Consider the following 22,388-nt stretch of genomic DNA (forward strand, 5'->3'; position numbering starts at 1 on the left):
ATTTCAATATATGTTTTAAAACGAAAAAAAAATTATTTAATGAAAAAAGTTGAAAATATTTTTTTTTGCTTATTATAAAAAAGATCATATATCTATTTCCTGTTTTTGTATTTTTAAAATTTAAAGATCAATTTTATTTTTGTTGTTCAAAATTATTTTTACAATTAAAAAATAGAAAATAAATTAGAAATTTTCAATTTAAAAATAGGACGTCACAGTTATTAAACTAAAGATCTTTTTTATTAGATTTACAACTTTTCGTCCAAATAAGTTTACTGATATAACACAAATTATAAAAATTGCAAAAAAGTCTTTAAAATTTGAATTTTTTTTTATGTTATTATCTTTCACATTTTGATCTTTTTCCATATAAATCCATTGATCTTCTTTTAATGTTGGTTTTAATAATGTTGACACTTCAGCGATCTTTTGTTTTGTAATACTATATTCAACAACACACAAAACTTTTAAAGTACTTTTGGTTACTAGTTCTTCATTAATAATTATCATTGTGATAAAATCATTATTTAAATTGTTAAAAAATGTATTATCGTTTTTAATTTTAATAAATTCACCAGTATTGTTATTAAAATATTGGAAATACAAATTAAACATTTTATTTGGTCTTTTAAGAGAACAAATGATAAAAGAAGTTGTATCATCATGCTTCACATTAAATGGATTTGAGATAAATACTTCATTATTCATAAAAACATTCTCATTAACACTATTACATTTCTCATAGTTGGTTCTATCTTTAAATTTATTTGCAAAAAATTGCAATTGAAGACGTGGGTCATATGCCATTTGTATGATAAAATTATTTTCGTTAAGATTAGTAAAATTTAAAAAAAGATACATTTCATCTATTGCATCAATAACTTTATAATTTTTTTTATCTACCACTTTTTGTGATTCTTTTTCTCTAATAATTATTCTTTTTTTGAAAGTGGTTTTTTGAAGATTTTTAATAAGAATTAAAATTTTTTCTCCCTCACAATATTCTATATTCAAAATTTCTGGTAATGGATTATTTACTTTTATATGAGTTGAAAAAGCTGAAACTATTACCATTGGATTGTTAAAATATTTATAATTTTTTTTATATGAATCAATTAAAAAGTCTCTCATTTTCAATGGATTATATTGCTTCACTTTAAGACATTTAACTAAACAAATGAAAGAACAAAGTAGTAAAAGAGATGGTACATTAAGTCTCATTATTAACATTTTTTATAAGGAAAAGATATACAATATATAGTTACAAAATATGAATACTACGTTTTTTTAAAAATTATAAAAATATGTTGTTTTTTTGAATTCATTTTGACGTTTTAAAAATCGGTTTACAAAAAATTAACAAAAAACGGTCTTTATTTACTTCTAATGTGTATAAAAAAATACAACCCTAATCATAAAATTGATTCAAAAAAAACTCTTGCTAGCAATAACTACTTACACAACTTTTGGAAAATTCTATTTGTAGTGAATTTTATTTTTAAACAATTTACATAAATAAATTTACAAAAAAAAAAATAAAATATTTTCTTATTTAATAAGTTCTTTACTTTCTGTTTTCTTAACGGAAGAGAATTAACGATCAAGTACTGGTGATTTTTTACAATTCCAAAGAGAGATAAACTTAAGGCACTCATTTATATTTGTCAGCCATGATGTCATCTGTGGAGAAGTATCTGCAGCAAACATGATTCGAAGTGTTGAAAGTTTACTTTGATCTAATACATCCACAAACATTTCCATCGTATTTGGAAAGCATGCACTTTCATCGTTTGTATGTTTAACTTCACCTTTAACAGACTCAAGGTCAATAATTATTGCTGGTGACTTTTTATCTTCTTCCTCTGGATACTTCCAAAATGTAAGATTGGTACCTTTAAGAACACACCAATATCTGTTCCATGACGACAAATCTCCAATGCATTGGTAAAGATTTAAAAATCCTTTGTATTCAATACCAGATCCCTTTTCTGCAAAACACTTCATGTTAAGACTGACCGTTCCTTCCAATGGTTGTACAACATCATTTAGCATAAAGTTCTTTCTACTAACTTGAGAAAGACTGAAATTCAAAGTACCAGCTTTTTGAAAACTTGGATCTACAACACCAGCGACACCACCAGGTGATGTAAAATTTGGAAGATTATTGGATGATGGAGTTGAATGTGTGAGTTTTTTAAATGGTGTCAATGTTTTACTTTTATTCTTAATATCCTTTGTGTGTTTTGACTCTCTCATTGTACGTAAACTAAAAATATCTAAAGTAACTACAAAGTTACTAGGAAGATTCTTGAGATTAATATAAGCTGGAAATTCTATATATCCACTTTGAACACCAGTATCACTAGAAACTAGTTGTGTATGTAAAACTTTATCGGCAAATTTAATCAAAGCAATAAAATAATATAAATATGAGTCAGCTTTTTGATTGATATACATATTAATGAATTCACGAGAAAGTCTGATAGCAATATTCATTATAGATAATGTACCTCTGGGTTCTTTAGAAAAAGTGCTTGGAATTCCATTTTTGTTTATTTTTTCATATTCTAATGATAAAGCTTTCCTCTTTTCATTAGCTATCAGAAGTGCACGTTGAGCATCGACTTCTTCACGACTTCCTTTAAAAGTATTGTTTTGTCTACAATATGAAATAGCTCTTGATGCCTGAGCAATTTGATATTGTTGAACGCGAATACCTTCTTTTAATTCTTTTTTGGTTGCTTCAATATCAATGTACTCTTCACAAACACCTTCATTTGCATTACTACCACAACTTATATTACTTCCATTACAACCTGATGAAGACATTGTTTCCAAATTTGACGAGTCTATATTGTTCTTTACAACTTCTTCAATTTCCTTTGCTTTTTTTCTATAAAAAGAAATACTGTGAACCAATTGACGCTGAGGAGAATCAGCTGGATCACAGGCACCATTTTTGTCTATTTTTTCATTTCTTAGATGAGTACGTGGAGTACAAAATCTATTTAGTTCTGTATTTATATCATCCATTAAACTGCGATGTTCTTCATTACCATGTGGCGTTCTATAGTCAGAGAAAGGTGATGGTATGGCTGAGTTTTCAAACTGTACAAAGTCAAATGCATCATTAATTAAACGATCTGCTGACCCTTCACCATAATCAAATTTGAAATCACGATTTGGTGTTTTATATACGTCATTGTCAGAATCTCCTTGTTTTGTGAAATCATCAGAAATAAGTTCATTAGCCGTCAAACTTGTATTTGTTTTTGTGGATTTTAATGGTGGTCCTTCTATATCAACCTTATCCTTCCATGGACTTTCTCCTTCACCAACGGGCTGATCAAATGGAGCCTCGAAAATACGTTTAATATTGCTTTTTGGAGTGTCTTTGGCGACTGATTCAGTCTTGTTCTCTAGGGAAATATTTGCTTCCCACTTAGATTTTAAATTTTTAACAGATTTAGTTTCTGGTACGACAACTTCCGAATTTTTCATGTCAACTTTGCCTCTATTTCCATACAATAATGTTGGTGACAATGCTCCAGGCCTTAAGGATTTGACGGCAACGTTACCATCAATATATTTAACAGCTGCTTGTTTACATGTTGTTGGTGTTTTAGCAATAGCAGAATCAAATCTCCTTGCAATATCTAATGCCTTTGTCCTCGTTATGGAAGGAGCTGAATTTACAGTAGTACATTGCTCAGAAGTAATTTTCTTATCTTCACTATCATCATCCATGTACTTTATCTCTGTCGTTGATGTTGTTGTAATAACTCTCTTTGTAATAACAGTCGTCTCATGACATCTTGATCCTGTTGAATTTTTCCTGTTATCTGATATTGGCGATATCTGTAAAATAAAAGAAATAAACAATTAAAATTAAACTATAAAGGACTTTGGACAGCAAAAAAAAAAAATTTAAAAAAAAGCTTACATTTTTAATTTCTTCATTTATTTCATGAGGTGGACTTGAAGTTGGTACAGGTGGAGGATTATCATTACAAGACTAAAGACAATAACATAAAACAAATGTTATATATAAACATAAATAAACAACGAAATAAAATTTACCTGCTCGATACTGTTAATTAAATCATTTGTCTTTTTTTCATCATCTTCAATAGCAGTTGACTCATGTAATGGACCATCGGGTATATTTTCTTCCTTATCAGAAAATCTCAAGACTTTTTGATTTTTCACAATCTGCACATTTTTTGGAGAAACAAATGTGGATGACTCAAAATTTTTTCGTGGCGATCTAACCAAATAATCTTCTTTAGTTTTAAGTGCATTTGAAGGTTTATATTCAAAGTTGTTGTATGCCTCAGCAATTTCTGCAAAACGATTTTTCTTAGGAGAGTTAAGAGATGTCAATACATTTCTCCCCTCATCTTTTGGTGGTGATGGTGCTCTAGTTCCTTTTACTTTGACTGGGGCTGGGTATGACTTTGAAGAATGCATTGCAACTGGTGAGTCACATTCATCTATTTCTTTTTGTCTTTGCCGAGCTTTTTCAAGTAACTTCTAAAAGGTAAAAACACCTTCATAAAACATAAAAAGAATTATCTTACCTGTGCCAATGGAACTGGTGAATTTTCCATAATTTTTAGTTTGATCAGTTAAACCGACTGCAATATAATCTTAAAGCAAACAAAATAGAAGTTTTAATTAAACGAATTATATCTTAAAGTGTCACTTTTATCTAAACAGTCAAAAATGAGACAATCTAAATTTAAGTGACGATATACCAGTGTTTAATTTCCCGCAAAATTAAACTTGTAGTATATATATGAAAAAGAGGGTCATCATTTGTGTGTCATCAAGTTAAAAATATTAACTCCCGCCATTGATGGTCTTATCTTGAGAGGAAATAGTAAAAATTTTAAACCATGCTTGGAATAATGATGACTCGTTAACCGATTCAGTAACGGTCTGATAAGGTATCCTGTTACTAAGAGAAAAATTTTTTCAATATATAGAAATTTATTTTTAAAACAATTTATTAAAAATATCCATTCCATTAAAATGGATATAGAACGTGCTGCAGGTGTCTTAATTTTTAGAAAGATTAATGATACTGTTGAATATTTGATACTACAAGCTTCTTATCCACCTTATCATTGGACACCACCCAAAGGTAAGATCAATTTTTTAACATTTTTAATATCATATTCTATTATTTTAGGTCACTTAGATCCAGGTGAAGATGAATGGACAGCTGCATTAAGAGAAACAAAAGAAGAAGCAAACATCTCTCCTGACCAGTATGAAATTTACAAAGATTTTGATTACGTTATGAAGTATGATGTTAAAGGACGACCAAAAACAGTACGTTATTATTTAGGAAAATTAAAAAATGCTGATTCAGTAACATTATCACATGAGCATCAAAATTCAAAATTTTGTCAACTTGATGAATGTATAAAGTTAACAGGATTTCCTGAAATGGAAGATTTATTAAGGAAAGCTAGTGATTATATTTCAAAGAATATTTGATGAAAATTTATATATAGGTAGTATTATTTGAGATAAATATCAGTACTTATCTGTTACTCCTATTTTTTTAAAAAAGTAGTTTAAAAAAGAATGAAGAATTTATTAAATAGAATATTTTATTTTTGTTGGAAATTGTTAGATATTATAAGTCGATTACAAATAAAATTTACCAGAAGTTTCGTAAATTATTATAATCGAAATATTTTTATGATGGGAAATAATATTTTTGCGATTTCAAATTTTTCGTACATTATAGGGAGTTTAGTAAAATTAAGAGTTCGGAAAATAACTATGTTCACTTGTTATTTTTTTTAGAATAAAAGATTTTTTAAACAATTCTCTTTGGAACTATTATTAGTGTATAAAAAAATTTTTTTTTTCTATATCTAACTTTTTATATTAATTACTTTTATTTTTCATATTAATTAACTAAGAAATAAATGATGTTTATTACATAAAATAATTATTAAAAATATAAACATTTTCCGGATATTTTTTTTTCTCAGTGTTTATTGATAAAAGATGTTTTATTACTGAGAAAAAGTGTTGGAAAATTATTAAATAAAATAATTTTAACTTTCTATCATTGATAATATTTTGATTAATCATTTCATCGTAAGAAATAAACAAAAAATTAAAATGATAGAGAATTTATTATATTTTTATTGTATTTGTCATTTGGAAAGGATACTAACGAATCAATGCTTACATTTCCTTCTAGCTATAAATAAATTTGTTTGTAAAAATAAAAATTTTTTGATAGTTTCATATCAAAGTTTCTCTTTCACACATTCAAAGTTCATTTAGTTTCTTTTATATTAGCCGATAAGATCTGAGATTAAACAAGCTGTTGGAATTTGATTATAAAACCTTTAGCTAAATATTATTAGTTTCACACTACACGCTGTGTTTGTGTTTTTGTAAGATGATTTAAATAGATAATATTTGAAATGAATATAGTTATTTTATTTAATTATTAATATGAACTTCTGGTTGTCTAACTTCTTGGTCAAGTTAATATATTTATTCATTTTAATGTTATCATTAAATGTTGATGCTTTCGAAGATAATCAGTTTTGGATAACAGGGGAAGTTAAAAGTGTAGAATGGAAAAAAAATTGTCTTACAATTGATAGGTGTCTTCAACCAAGATTCCAAATAGCTTTTTTTGTTGCTGAAAACAGTATTGCTAGTAGAGTTGATTCTCCTATCATCGAAAGACTAAATATTGTAAGTTTTTTTCTACTATTTTTTAATAATAAATTAATAATTATTTTTATAGAAAAATAAAATGCCAATAAATGCTTTTTTTGAAAATGCATCACCAAATGATTTATCAGCTACAGCATCAGTTTTTGGAGTTGATTCATTATTTAATGTTCCTGTTATTTGTGATAAATCTAATTATATTCAATTATTTCCATCTTTGACAATAGATTCAGAGGCAATGGATGTTGTACTAGAAGGAAATTGTTTTAGAGCATTTATTGAAATTGAAAAACATCAACAAAAATGTCCCTGGTGTATTGAAGAAAAAAATCTTCCCAAAAATGGAAATGATTCATATTTTTTTGATTTTTTTTTATTGTCACCAAATCAACGAATTTATACAATTGTACTATTGTTTGTTGTTTTAATATTCCTTATTCTTGCTATAGTATTAACAGTACTTCTTATTAATCAAAAATCGTCAAATTATGATGGACCAAGTAGGTATCCTTATGCACATACAAATACCCGAAGTACATTAACAACAGGAACACCAACATCAGAATCTTCAGATGTAACAAATGGTATTTTTTATGATGTAGAAAATCTTCCAATAAAAGGACAAAAATTTACTGATTTAAATTTATCTAATTCAATAAGGCCACCACCAGTATCAACAATACCTTCTTTGAGGACAATTACTTCAGATTATCATGAATATTCATCTATTACACCTATAGATATTCAACAATCCAAATCATCATTTCTTAGTTCATGGAAAATAAATCGACAATCGAGGCAAAATAATTTTATACCAAAAGAGTATGCATATATCTAATTTTGACACATTTGTTGTCATTAGCAAAAATTATTTCCTATAGGTATTAGCAAATTTCAGATTATTTTTAGGCCGTTAGTATATCTCTTATCTTTATTTGTGTAATTTTTTTCTTAATTTCTAACAAAAAAGAAATAATAAATTTTAAATTTTAAAAAACATCATATATATATATGTATTTATTTCTACGACATAACAATTTAAACAAAAAGAGGCTTATGAAAAGTTTTTTTTTTTATCTTTTTTTGTGAAATAAATGACAAAAGTCACTCATTTAATTTGTTTTTATCTTTTCTGGACCTGATACTTTATGGTGAATAATAAATAAAAACTATCTATTGAATAGTGTATTATTATTATAATGAACTAGCTTATCATCTTAAATATTTTAAGATTTTAATGTATTGTTTATTACAAATGATCTATATAACTATTTGATTTAAATGATAGACAGTTCTTTTTTTTTTACAGGAAATTGTCAATTGATAAGAAAATATTTTTTGTTGAATAAATCATTTATTTACATATTTTTCAATTTATTGATATCTTATATTGGTGTTAATCGCCTTCAATCAGATGATCTTAGTACTTGAAACAACAGTACTATTTGCCATAAAATTCTTTCTAAACTTTTATTTGTTGTCCTCTGCTTCACGCTATTCTTGACCCTTTTTGTATTGTTAAATGATATGAAGATATATATTATACTTAAGTACCGAGTAAGTTTTACAGTTAATGTTTATTATTTAAGATATAACACTTCTTATCGTTTGTTTAGTTAAAAAAAATTATATTCTAAGGTAAATCAACAAACTAATGTAATTGGTACATTACACTAAGATAAAACCCATTAATTAGTAAAAGTTTTCATATCTACATAAAGTATTTTTTTTTTTACTTTCTTTAATTTTTAATCTAATTACTAGCACACACTTTCATTTTTAAATATGAATATTTTTAATGTCTAAATTTTCCACATTACTAAAAAATTATAATATATCATTTTATTTTACGTTAAAAAAAATTATTCTTCCTCTTTTAAAATTATAAATTATTTGGTAAAAAAAAAGTAGATAAAAGAATTTATAAAATCTATTTTGTTAGCTTGTCCTTCTTTTACTCAATTAATTAAATTAAAAAATCAGGTTTTTTTAACAGGTAGCATCATATATCTATTATATCAATTTATTATCATTTTCAATCATCAAACTCTATTGTTAAAAATTATTCTTGGTCCATTGAATTGAAACAAAAGTTTATTTATACTCTTTTTATGTTTATTATTATTTTCTTACAAAAATAATTCTTTGTAACATTTTCATACGTCATTTTATTTATATCATATAAACATATGAAATATAATTTTGTACTTAAATAATTTTCTTTAGAAATATTTTTCTTTTAAAAATTTTCTTCTTTTTTTTTTCTTATGATAAGTCAATATTAAATATAAATTATTTAAATATTAAAAAAGTTATTTTATTACAAATTTAATATTATTATACTAAAAAAAAATATATTAAATTTTATTTTCCTTTACATTCTTCAAAATCCACTTCATTCTATATATGTAACTTAATCTATCGTTTTGTATAATATTATGTTAGTAAAAATTTTTTGGTGTGAAAAGTTTATAAATAACAATTACAAGATATTTCTTTATTATATATTATTATATTTGATACTTTTATATGAAAATCACTTAGTATCTAGTTGTATATAACAATAATCTATCCTTATTTAACATTATATATTATATGGCTTGTATTGTTAAGGATTTTCTATGATTTGATCTTTATATTCATTTTTAAAAATGATCAGGTTTAATTTGACATTGTTCAATTATAATAAGTGGTCAGGAGTCTTGGGGAAAGTTGAAAGCTTATACTACCTTTTATCTTTCTATTACAAAAATTTGTTAGAGTTATACGTTATATTATATTCTAGTTATCTTTAAAAATTAAAATGCTTACAAGATCATCACCTTCATATATGATTATTTAATAACTTTGAAGTGTGTAACGTTTAAAATATATACCACTTATTATGGTTATGATACCCCAAGTTTTATAATAATATTCTTACTATTTTTCTTTTTAATAAACTTTTATTTATTTTGTAACTAGTCATGTTCTTATTTACTATATTTGGAGGAAAGATAATACTTATTAAGTGATCAAACAAATCTTAGATTGATATCTTGTTTTGAGCATACTCTTTAAATAAACAGTTTTACTTATTCATTATCATGACTTAACTTTTTTTTCCAATCTTTTTTTCTATTTATATTATGATTATTAATTATTCTATCTCTTATTAATATATTAATTTATTCTATCTTTTAATCATGAGTCAAAACATATACCCTTCTGAATATATTTCTATTTACTTCCTTTTTTATGTATAAATAGTAAATCAATCTTCAAATATAAACTTTTTTTTTTGTATTTAAATCATTTTTATAATTATTTGTACAATTAAAAATACATTAAATACTTAAAAAATCAAAAATAATCTATCAATTTTGAGTATTCTTCTTTTTTTTTTTTTGATATAACAAATAGAATCTTATATTTTTATGTATAACCTATTATTTACTTATTTTAAATTTTTTTTTTACTAATTTCATATTATTTTTTTTGTTAACTACCCTCTAAATTATCTATAATTTTACCTTGTCTCATTTTTATTTTAATAAAAAAAAAAGATTTGATTTTTGTGTATATCTTTTTACCTTAATATAATTAAATATAGTTAACTTTATACTATAGAAAATAATTTTATTATTAATTAATAATTGTAGATGAGTTAATTGGAGGTAAATCTTAATTTTGTAACTAATATATATTTTATATAATGTTTAAATAAAATTTTGTGATTTTAATTTATGATAATTTGTATTTTAGTAGTAATTATTGCCTTCCAATGACCTTTTATTTCTTTTAATTTAAAAGCATTTTATAAAGAAAAAAATTTTGATATTAGATATATTATCTTCATATATAGAAAATTAAATGAATTGAGATTAGTTTAAGGAAATAGTTAACAACAACGACGATGATGATGACGACGACACACTGAGACCTCAAAAAAGGTGCCCTTGATTAAAGGTGAAAAAAAAATTTATCATTTCTTATATATTATTATAAATTTATTTATTTTTAAAGATATAAAAATATTATTTTTAATAAATTTAATAATTGTTAGGTAATTCTTTTTTTTTTTTTTAATACTTTTTATTAAACATACATTATTAAAAATGTGTAAAGAAGATAAATAGAATATTTTTAGATCAAATGTCTTTCCTCATTAATCTTTCATTTTATACATCTCATCTACTTGAATAAATAATATCTCAAAATATTTATTAGACAATGTCCTTTAATTTATGTAATAAATAAATTAAACAAGATATCATTTTTATTATTAAAGTATTTAATGTAAGTAAAACATTTAGTAAAGATAGAATGAGGCATAAACAATAAATTTAGTTGATAACTTTTTTTTTTTTTTCATTAAATATTTTTATAGTCATAAATTTTGATAAGTTTCTTTTATACTTTATAATCAAATTTTATATATAAATCTATCATTGTTTTATATATCTAATATTAAATAAATTAACGTAATAATTTTTACTATACAATTCTTAAAATTTCTTTTTCTTTTTTGTTTTATTATCATTTTAATTTGTTAAAATTAAACATATATGTATATTAAAAAATAATATTTTTAATATATATAAATTTTATTTAAATCATTTTAAAATGTTTTAAAGAAAATAATTGAAAATTTTGTATTGTTTTTATATAAAATTTTAAAATTTTGACTACAAAAGACAATACTGGTAATATAATTTCTAATGATAGAAACATTTTAACTGATTAGTAATAAATATAATTTGAGTCAATTTTAACAAAATTGACATGGCAAGTGAAAGTGCTTCATTATTTCTTACTATCTTAATTGGATCCCATCATATTTTCCTACAACCATTATATTATGTAACATTTCCTTAAATAAAAATAATTTTATTTACATAAATATTTTATGTGATAAATATATATATATATATATATTTTACATATATGTAGATATATTTATTTATGTCCATTAATTTTTTTTTTAATAACTAACCATATATATCATTTCCATATGTCATTTTAAAAATAAATTTTTTTTATTACTCTTTTTTTTTAAAAATAATTGGTAATTGGTCTATCATATGTTCATAATTTAACTATTCTTATTTTTCTTATAATAATTTTAGTACTCATTGAACACCTTCTTATAAATAATTATTTATTTATATAAACCTATTAATGTAATTTTATAAATATGTTTTTAAAGTAATTTTTTTAAAAAAAAAAGCTATTATAATTTTATACTATAATTGTTTTATAATAATTTTTAATAATATTTGTTGTAATAATAGTAAATGTATAAATATTTTATGCTCCACAAATTATATAATACATGATATGAGGCATTTATTTGATTATTTTTAGAATAAATAATAATTTGAAATTTTTTTTTAAAAAAAAAAATATCTTATTTAAAAATTATTTTCTTAAAAATATACAAAAAAAAATTTACCTCCTGCCAAGGTAAAAAACTAATTTTTTGACATCTTTCTCTATTAATTGCTCTCCTTCCATTTCATTAACTTAATATATAGGATAAAATTTAGTTTTACACAAATTTTCTATTAAATTTCTTTCAATAAAATATCAATATGATTCTAATTTTCCTTACTTTATTGAAAAGATATTTAATTTTCTTTTTTTTTTTCCTATAAATATCCATTTATAATAACCAAATCAAAAAGATATTTAAACAAATCACTTTCATTAATTAAGTTTATTTTTTAAACTTTATTTTATCTAATCTTAATATATTTGTTTTAATTTATAATTATTTTAATCAAGGAATGATATGATTTTTAGATAAAACATTTAAAAAAAAATTAATCTATACTGGTAATTTTATTTTTTTAAATATATATTTGATGAGAAAATTTTTCTATTTTTTTTTTTTGGTTACATAACTCACTAAACTGGTAGATTCATTTTCTTAATTTTCTTTATGTTTATCTTATTTTAATGATATGAAATAATTATTTCCTTTAAATAGACATTTATAATATATATTCTGTACTTTTAATGGTTTTTAAAGAAAAATCAACAAGAAAAAAAAAGATATTTATTAGTTTGTGTTAAAATTTATTATATATATATGTACATATATTATAGAATAATATATGTAATATTTATATTATAAGAATTATCTTACAAAATCTGTTATTGTTTATTATTCACCTCACGATAAATAAATATAAAAATAGTCATTTTTTAAATAAATGGCATATTATGATAAGAATAGAAGTATTATTAAATTTATCTTATATTATTATGAATCAATTTATTATTTTATAATAAACCATTAAAATGACTAATGAAGAGTATATATTTTAAATATTTTTCCATAATTCCATTTTATATTATAATCTTTAAAAAGTTTATTATTTCATAAATCTTTAAAATATATATAAAATAAATTTTAAAATCATCTATATATTTCTTAGGATACTTTTAATGTTACCGATGATATGATATAAATATAAATAAAATCAAAATATATTAACTAACGATTGAATATTTTTTAATTTAAAAAATTAAAAAGATTATCCTTTCAAGTTTTAAGATATATTTTTAAAATATTTTTTTTATCATGATCTAATCCTTTATATTTAGATGTAAATATATATATTTATTAAGTGATGCTTAGAAAGATAAGAATTGTATAAAGTTATTGGAAAAAAAAAATAGATACATGACAGTTATTATTGATAAAAATAAAAGTCATGAAAATGTTATATGTATCAATTATATACAATATTATATTCTAACATTTTATTATTTATTTTTTTTTCTAAAATATGTTTAGATATTGTTTTAAATAACCTTTATATAATTTTTCTTTAAAAAAAAAAAGTAAACATCTATAGATATTTTGTTTCTATGTTAAATATCAAATCTTAAACTTTACTTTTTAATGGAATTTATTTCTCCTCTTATATAAGTCTTGTCTTTTAATAAAATTTTATAGCTATACAATCTTTTGTAGTATTTAATACTAAAAATATTGTTTAAAATTGACTTTGTAAGATATTTAAATTACAATACTTATAAATAATATATATATATATTGAAACAATAAAATATATAATAATTATGATTTATTCATGTACTATCAACTACTTGATATTCAATTCATTTTTGCTGATATTTTAATTTTTTTTTTCACACAATAATCATTCAAAACTTTAAGGTATCATTATATATTATTATGATAAAATCAATCATATTTACATTTTAAGTTTATAAATAATTAATTTTTATCTTATAAACATTAAATTTTTATTATTATTATTTTAATATTATGAAAAAGATTATCTATCCAGAAAGATATTCATTTATTGAAGGTTACCTAATCTTTATTCTTTATTATATAAATATTTAGGTAAAAATAAGTTTAAAAATACATATATTTATACATATATATACATATATATATATCTATTAAACGGTATATATTGTAAAAAGCCTACGACCTTCAATCAAAATAATTTTACCATCTTCCTCAATGAGACTAGTGGTTATAGTAGAATAGATATACATATTTTATCCATTAAACTTTTATAAAAATGAGTAAATGAGTTTTGTAAATACAAGTTTTTTTTTCCATAATATTTATAAATCACACAAAAATTTATCTTTAATTTCTTTTGATTACCAATTAATAATATAGACAAAAGATTTTGATTAATTCTCTCACGATACCTTACCATAAAAATTTAAATATTATATCATTGTAATAAAAAGTTTTATTTTATTTTTTATTTTTGAAACATTATATCTCTCTTCAACTATATTTAAATAAAAATACCAGTAATGATCACTAGTTAATTTTAAAGATAATTTTTCTCATAATATATTGAAAATTATACATTTACTTTTTATATAAACATTTTGAAGTAATGCTTAAATTGATTTCACTTCAATAAAATTGATATTTTTCATTTATCAAACATATTAAATTATCATTTCTTCTTCTATATTTTTTATATCTTTTACAGTAGTAAGTGATAAAAAAAAATTAATGTATCATTTTACTTTTATATTTCTTTTACTGATTAAAATTTAACTAAAAAATTTTATTAATATTTTTATTTATTTTTTATCAAGATAATCTATAAAATATAAATTAAAAAAAAAGACAACAACAATAATTAATTTTTAATCTTAATCTAAATAAAATATCATTTTTTTTTTAAAAAATAAGATAACTAAATATCAACAAAAATAAAATACTAATTATATTAGTTATGGGCATGTTTTTATGTTTTATAAACTTGAATACAATAGTTTCACTTTAATATTTTATATAATATTATAAACAATCTTTTACATTTGATACATTGTCAATTTTTTTTTTTATAATTATTGTCTTATCTTTAAAATTACATCATTTGTTACTTTGGTACAATTACTTTTTGTTATCTATAAAAGTTTTAAGATTAAATTTTGGCTTATATTTAAAGATTATAATTTATTTTTTTACACCTTTATATTTCTTTATCTTAGAGTGTTATCAAAACTAATTAATTGATTAATGTTTTAAAGTCCAATTATGTTATCTTTTTTTGTAATTCTTTTTTAGATCAACCCACTTTATAATTAAAAGTAGAGTATAGAGGTCTATATTCATGATTGTATATAGAGGTATCCTTTCTTCCTATTCTCGATAGACATTTTGGTGTCAATCTAAATAGATAGAAATTTTTTATTTCAAGAGATAAGATAATTTCATTGATCAATGGACATTATGAGATCATAATGTTAAATAAAATATATATCTATTTTTAACACTATAAAATTTTATATTTATTTTTCTATTAAAAATATTTTAATTTATAAAAAAAAAAAGAAAAAAGATCTTTTTTCTATATACATTTGCACTTCAAAATGTTTATAAATACTAAAAAAAAAAAAGTGATTTATTTATATTATATAAACAAAATTACAATATATATTTTACCGAAATACCCAATTTTTAACTGATCAATGCCATTTTAAATAGTATTATAGTTAAAAAAAAAATTCCGTCATCTCTAAAAACCTCCCGCCACCAACTATATAAAAATTTTTTTTTTAGTCAACTTTTTACCAGCCTCATTTTTAACTATATATTTTATTTAAAATATACCAACCTTTATGCATGAAATAATATTTTTACCATCAAGAGTATTAATTTTATTAAAATTAATTTTTACCTATTTTTTGATTATCCACCATTTTCATGATTATTTTTATATTTTTTTGTAAAACATTAAAAAAAAAGAAAAAACTTTTAAAATATAGGTGATATATTTCACACCTCAATAAACTTTTAGCAAATAACACTTTTTTATTCAAAAAAAAGAAAAAAAGCCTAAATAAGAGTTAAAATTGAATGATGGCAGTGATGTTAATAATTCTATTTGACTGTTACTAGTGCATATCACATGAATTATATATTTTGTTGAAAAATAATAGAGCATTAAGTTGAAATGAAAAAAAAAAGTGTCAAATAATGACTTTCTTGTGATGTCTTTTTTTTTATAATTCATCATTCTCTTATTATTGTTACATTTATTTATTTTTTTATTTATTGTAAAAATATTGTTTCAAGGTACACTTCCGATTCATGTTTTAATAATATTAAGAGAATTAAAAATTTTCTTATCATTTAGTTAAACAATTACCTATAATTTAAGATTGAATAACTGGTGTTGTTAATTTATAAAATCAAGATACAACAAGTAACACATCTACTTTTCTCTTTTTTTTTATGATGAGGTTTATGTTTTTAGTACTTAAAAATATTATCTATTAATTGTTAATATTTGTGAATATTAAGAATAATATAAAAAAAAATGGAGACATGAATTTAATATATTTAATATATTTATATATGTAGGAATGTCTTATTATTTTTAAATATATATATATATATATATATATATTATCTATCTATTGCTAGATATAATATATAATTTTAAAAAGGTATGAATGTTGATTATTATTATATATACATTACTTACTATCTTTTATATTATATTATCTATCATTTCTTACAACTCCTATTTAGGAGGGTACTTAAATAGTAATAATTTAAGATCAAACAATTTATCAATAAAAACTTTTTAATGTTGTTAGATGTATTTATAGTAGTTTGTAACAGTATTATATGTTAATAGTATTGTAACAAAGAAAATATCCTTAAACACACTAAAGTGTGCCATAATAAAAATTTAAAAGTATATAAAAAATTTTGTCAACTTTTAATTACTACTCCTAAAAATGTTATTAAAATTTTTATTTTATTTCAATTTCTCTCCCTGACTTGCTTAATAATTATTTAGTTACTTCTTTCTTTTTTTTTAAATTAAATTTTATTCAAAAAAAAAAAAAAATCTCAACCCATTTAGTCGTTTTTTTTTTTTCAATTTTTCTACCATCAAAAATTTTCTATGTATAGTTAATTTAAAGACACTCATTTAATGAATTAATTTTACAGATATTTTTATTAAACAATTAAATCTATAAACAATTGATAAGAAGTGATAATAAATACAAAACTACGCCTTCTTAAAATCTTTTTTCAATCAACATTTAAAATAAAAAAAAAATTACCAACAATATTCTATATAAAGAGAATTATAATATTTATTTAAAAATACTTTTCATGTCATGTTAAATGAAAAGTAAATAATTAAAATTTTTAATATTTACTATAATGAGGAATAAAAAATTTATTTTTATGAAAAATAGTACCATACTAATATTGGTTTCTATTTTGTATGGTGTACTTTGTACCTCAAAAATTGATTATGGAAAAATTGATAGTAGTATTATTTTTAATGACATTTCAACAGGTTAGTTTACCTTATTTTATTAAAATATTTAAAATATTTAAATAATTATTAATATGTTTAAATAATTATATTTTGAATTATAATTTTTTTTTATTTTTGTAAAAATTGTTTTTAGCAAAACATTTCAATATATAAAAAAAATTATTTACATTTTTGTGTAAATCTTTTAATCTTAATAACAATATATATATGAAATTTTTAAATAGTAGTTAAAAAAAAATATATTTTATCTTAAAAATATGGTTATAAGAATTTTTTTTCTTTCTACAAGTAAATATTTATTTTATTAAATATTAAACTGGTATTTTGTTTTATTTAACACATTTATAAGAAGAGGTATTAAAAAATGTTAGGCTTCCGGTAAAGTATCTTTAAGTTAGATAAAGACATAAAAAAAGCTAGTTTTTATAACATACAATGCTTTTCACACTGTCTCAATATTTTTGTTAGTACAAAATTTTTATATTTATTTTAGTAATAGAATTATCTATTTAAATTTTTTTTTTAACACTTGATATTTTTGTTTAGATAAAATTATTTATTGAATTATTTTTTTTTTCAATTTTTAATTAGTTAATATTAGAGAGAAAAATAAAAAAAAGTTTTGTCTTAATAAAATATATCATTTTTTAAAAAAGTTTTATGAATATTTAACTTTAATAATTATGGCCTTCAAATTTATAAAATGTTTAAATGTGATTTTATCTCGTATGATTGGATTAGTTTATGTTATTTTGTCTTATTTGTTAAACTTTATGTACCGATATACCATGAAGAAGGAGAGCAATTATTTTAACATTTTCATGATAAGAATCTTTTTTTTTTTCTTCTTCTATTTCATGAAAAATCTTTATAAAAAGGGACTATCATAAAATTGATGGCAAAAGGAAATAAGGAATGAAATAAATTTTGTTTTTATATTGATGATGATCATATCCTTAACATATAATATGTATAACATTTGTAATTTATTGTTTCTTACATCAAATAGATTTTTATTACAAGGATAAATTGTTACACATATAATATAATATAAATAAATAATAAATGATATAAATCTTTTATCTATATTGAAAAGTTTTTAATTCTTGTGTAATCATTTAGTAATTTTAAAAAGATCAACATTTATTTTATATATATTTTAAGGTAATAGAGAACATATATATATATTGATAAAATAGATAATTTTAAAATTATTGTTCTCTTTAAAATTTTAATACTATGATAATATGATTATTATCATTTATCTGGTTCATTAGTAATATAATATAAAAATAAATTTAAAACAAAAAAAAAAGAGAATAAAAAATTATTTTTTCTTTTTAATAAGTTTATTACATTAACATGTTTTTATAGATAAAAGTCTTATCATTAATCTAAACAACATTGAATCATACCCTGATCATTTAAAAATTCTATCAACAGATTATAAAAATTATGTTGTAATAGGAGGACGTGATAAAGCTTATAATATTTGTACAACCACTGGTGATATATTATCATCATATACATGGATAAGTTCAAAAAAAGATCAAGATGAGTGTATTATGAAAGGTAGAAATGATGAAGAGTGTCATAATTATATTCGTGTTTTGTCACCTGAATCATCTACCAATAGAACATTAATATGTGGTACAAATTCATTTAAACCAAAATGTCGCCTAATTGATGGTATAATGAGAGAGGAAGCAGGAAATATTTTTCAATTTTCTGGTATTGGTATTGTACCATATGATCCATCTTTTGAATCAACATTTATTAGAGATGGTGATGAATTGTATACATCTTCAGGTATATATAATAAATATATAATATTTAAAAAAAAAAACTTTTTATTTAAAATTATTTTATGTTATTGTTAAATAATAAGTACTCAAATTAATTTTTGAAAGAAAAAAAAATCATTTAAAAATTATCCATGTACTATTATTGGTGCATTAAAATTAAATTAAATTAATTTTTATTTTTGTAGTGACAGATTTTGACTCAATGGATCCATTAATTTACCGAAAAAATGTAACAATCTCTAATCAATCAGATTTAGGAATTAGGACAGTAAAAGATGATGAAAGATTTTTGAATAGTCCACATTTTGTTGGTTCTTTTATGTATGGAGAGGTATGTTTAATTTTTTTTTTTAAAATATCAAAGAGTAAAAAGTTTTTTTTTCTTTTTATCTAATATAATAATTAATTAAAAGTTGTCATTAAAAATAGTAAGTAATTTGTAAAAAGATAATTATAGTATAATATATATATAAAAGTGTTCCTTTAAATTTTCTTTATCAATTATATAAAAAGGGACTCATCTATTATTAGATGAATAGTGTAACAATATTTATTAATTGAAGAGATATATATTTATGTACAATTACCAAATTAATAGAGGTAAGATTAGTAAAGTGTTTAATTTTTTTTTTTTTGTCATTAATAAAAATATATTATAATTTATATAAGAAAAGATTTAATTGAATAAGGAAAGATAATTAAATTTTAATTTACTTGTCTTTTTATTGAATTGCCTCAATGAATATGATTTTAAAAAGTAAATAAGAATTATGATTAAATAAAGATTTGTTACAAGGTTAAAAAGAAATATTTATTAAAAATTTTGTAAAGTTATTGAAAATCTTTATTTTACTTTTAATAAATAATATAATTATTTTTATTATTAAAACTTTTACCATATTTTAATAATATATTTTGTTGATAGAAAATAAAGAATTAAATTTTATCTATATGATAATATAAGATAATTTACAATAGATATTCAAACAAAAAAAAAATAACTTGATATATATATATATAATTTTTATTTTAATGATATGAATATTCAAATAAAATGCTTCTAAAATGTTTTATAAAAATATTCTAGTTTTACATTATATTTATTTTTTACTATCAATATATATATATTTATGTATTTACATAAATAATAATTTAATAGTATACTTTAGCACCTATAATGATTAATAGATAATAATAACTTTAATAATCATTTACATTATATTAAAGTTGATTAATTAATTTGATTGATAAAAAGTAATGATAAACTTTCATGATTTATTTCTTGTTTAAATATTTAATCATAAAGATATATCATCATAAAGCAATTATTACTTCTTTAAAAGTTAAAATATATTATTCAAAAAAAATTGAATCTTTTTATGAATATTTAAAAGTTTGTTACATTAAAATATTAGAACAAGATATTTTAATTAAAAAGTAACACTTGTTTTGAAATATTTATAATTAATTATTTTTTTTTTTCTAGTATGTTTATTATTGGTTACGTGAAGAAGCCACAGAATGTGACAATTGTGATCCAATAATATATTCTAGAGTTGTTAGAATGTGCCGTTCTGATAGAGGTGGTCCAAGAAGATATTCAAATGAATGGACTTCATTTGTAAAAGCTAGATTAAATTGTTCCATCTCTGGAAGGTATCCATTTTATTTTGATCAAATTGAATCAATATCATTTGTCAAAGAAACTAAACTAATTTATGCAACATTTACCTCATCATTAGCTGGTATTGCTCAATCAGCTGTCTGTGGTTATGATTTAAATATGATTGATAAAATATTTTCTAATTCTTTATTTATGGGACAATTATCACAGGGTAATGTATGGAGATATAAAAAAGAATCAAATATTAATTATAAACCAGGAAGTTGTATAAAAAATTCAAAAGAATTATCAGAAAATGAGGTTGCTTATGCTAAAAGAAATACCCTTGCTAAGGATGTTGTACCAAATAAATTTACAACAGCTCAAGTTACAACATTGGGTCCTGGTGAAGATAGATATATGGCTATTGCAGTTAAACATGATAAAGCTGATATATTATATGTTGGTACTGATAATGGAATAATTAAAAAAATGATTGTAAAAAATATTAATGGAGAGAATGTTATTGAGAATGTTATGGAAATTAAAATATCTTCAAAACAAATAAAAGATCTTCTTATTGTTAAGGATAATCTTATTGTTATGGAGGATAATACCATTAAAAAAGTTAATATTGATTTTTGTTTAACTTTTTCCCACTCATGTTCAAAATGTTTAATTAAAAATAGTGGTTGTATTTGGGATTCAAATGAAAATATTTGTTTTGATAAGAATAAATCAAAAACCAATAATTTAACAGTAATTATAAATAAAGAATCTTGTCCTGATTTTCTTTTAACTACAACTGAAGAATCATTAACAAATTTTATTCCTAACACTTTATTAGATATTCAAAAAGATGGAAATATAGCAAGTATTAAAGAAGAAAAAGAATACATTAAAAGAAGTGGATTCTTTTCTAATGAATATGCTTTTATAATAATTATAATTTTTATTTCACTTCTTGTTATTATTGGATTTTTATTAGTTATTATTATATTACGTAAACGTGATCATTCTGATGGAGATAAAAGTGAAAAAAGTTTATCAATAGCTACAAGTTCACTTTCTAATGACTCTACCAGAAGTTCTGAATACATCAAAAGAACAACACCATCAGGAATTCATGATATAATAGATGCATATGATACAAATCCATATGGAAAAGTTGTTAACATACGCCCAATTATGACAGCTACCCCTTTTATTCCACCTCAATCAACTGATTCCACAATTCGAGATTCCATAACACCAAGACACTCTGCAAATAATGATGAGATTGCTCTCCAAATTGATGGGCATTCAACATTACTACGTACCTCCAGATCTCAACATTATCCTCCAATAGGAGATACTAATTTACTATACAAAAATTCATACATTACACATTTAGATGGTCTCTCATCTTCAATTGACAATTCATACCATCCATCAACACTTAAAAATAACAACTACTACAATAATTAA

At 21.2% G+C, this 22,388-nt stretch overlaps 5 protein-coding genes across 5 annotated transcripts; 3 read left to right on the forward strand and 2 right to left on the reverse strand.

Annotated features, from left to right (window-relative positions):
- Positions 1 to 198: 198 nt before the first annotated feature.
- Positions 199 to 1,221, reverse strand: SRAE_2000121200 (Hypothetical protein; the record flags this gene model as incomplete). Its single annotated transcript, XM_024652136.1, has 1 exon — positions 199 to 1,221. The coding sequence occupies one exon, from the start codon at positions 1,219 to 1,221 to the stop codon at positions 199 to 201; it is 1,023 nt and encodes a 340-aa protein (XP_024505744.1).
- A 372-nt stretch (positions 1,222 to 1,593) lies between these two features.
- On the reverse strand, positions 1,594 to 4,610 carry SRAE_2000121300 (Actin-binding protein anillin; the record flags this gene model as incomplete). Its single annotated transcript, XM_024652137.1, has 4 exons — positions 1,594 to 3,858; positions 3,944 to 4,015; positions 4,081 to 4,533; positions 4,581 to 4,610. The coding sequence occupies 4 exons, from the start codon at positions 4,608 to 4,610 to the stop codon at positions 1,594 to 1,596; spliced, it is 2,820 nt and encodes a 939-aa protein (XP_024505745.1).
- Positions 4,611 to 5,034: 424 nt separating this feature from the next.
- On the forward strand, positions 5,035 to 5,505 carry SRAE_2000121400 (Bis(5'-nucleosyl)-tetraphosphatase [asymmetrical]; the record flags this gene model as incomplete). The annotated part of the gene is made up of 2 exons (XM_024652138.1): positions 5,035 to 5,146; positions 5,195 to 5,505. 2 exons carry the CDS (start codon positions 5,035 to 5,037, stop codon positions 5,503 to 5,505), a joined length of 423 nt encoding a protein of 140 aa, XP_024505746.1.
- A 1,035-nt stretch (positions 5,506 to 6,540) lies between these two features.
- Positions 6,541 to 7,552, forward strand: SRAE_2000121500 (Hypothetical protein; the record flags this gene model as incomplete). Its single annotated transcript, XM_024652139.1, has 2 exons — positions 6,541 to 6,735; positions 6,788 to 7,552. 2 exons carry the CDS (start codon positions 6,541 to 6,543, stop codon positions 7,550 to 7,552), a joined length of 960 nt encoding a protein of 319 aa, XP_024505747.1.
- A 9,864-nt stretch (positions 7,553 to 17,416) lies between these two features.
- On the forward strand, positions 17,417 to 22,388 carry SRAE_2000121600 (Sema domain and WD40/YVTN repeat-like-containing domain-containing protein; the record flags this gene model as incomplete). The annotated part of the gene is made up of 4 exons (XM_024652142.1): positions 17,417 to 17,531; positions 18,888 to 19,322; positions 19,504 to 19,649; positions 20,805 to 22,388. The coding sequence occupies 4 exons, from the start codon at positions 17,417 to 17,419 to the stop codon at positions 22,386 to 22,388; spliced, it is 2,280 nt and encodes a 759-aa protein (XP_024505748.1).

Source organism: Strongyloides ratti (genome assembly GCF_001040885.1).
Source record: "Strongyloides ratti genome assembly S_ratti_ED321, chromosome : 2".
In the NCBI taxonomy this organism is placed as follows: Eukaryota; Metazoa; Nematoda; class Chromadorea; order Rhabditida; family Strongyloididae; genus Strongyloides; species Strongyloides ratti.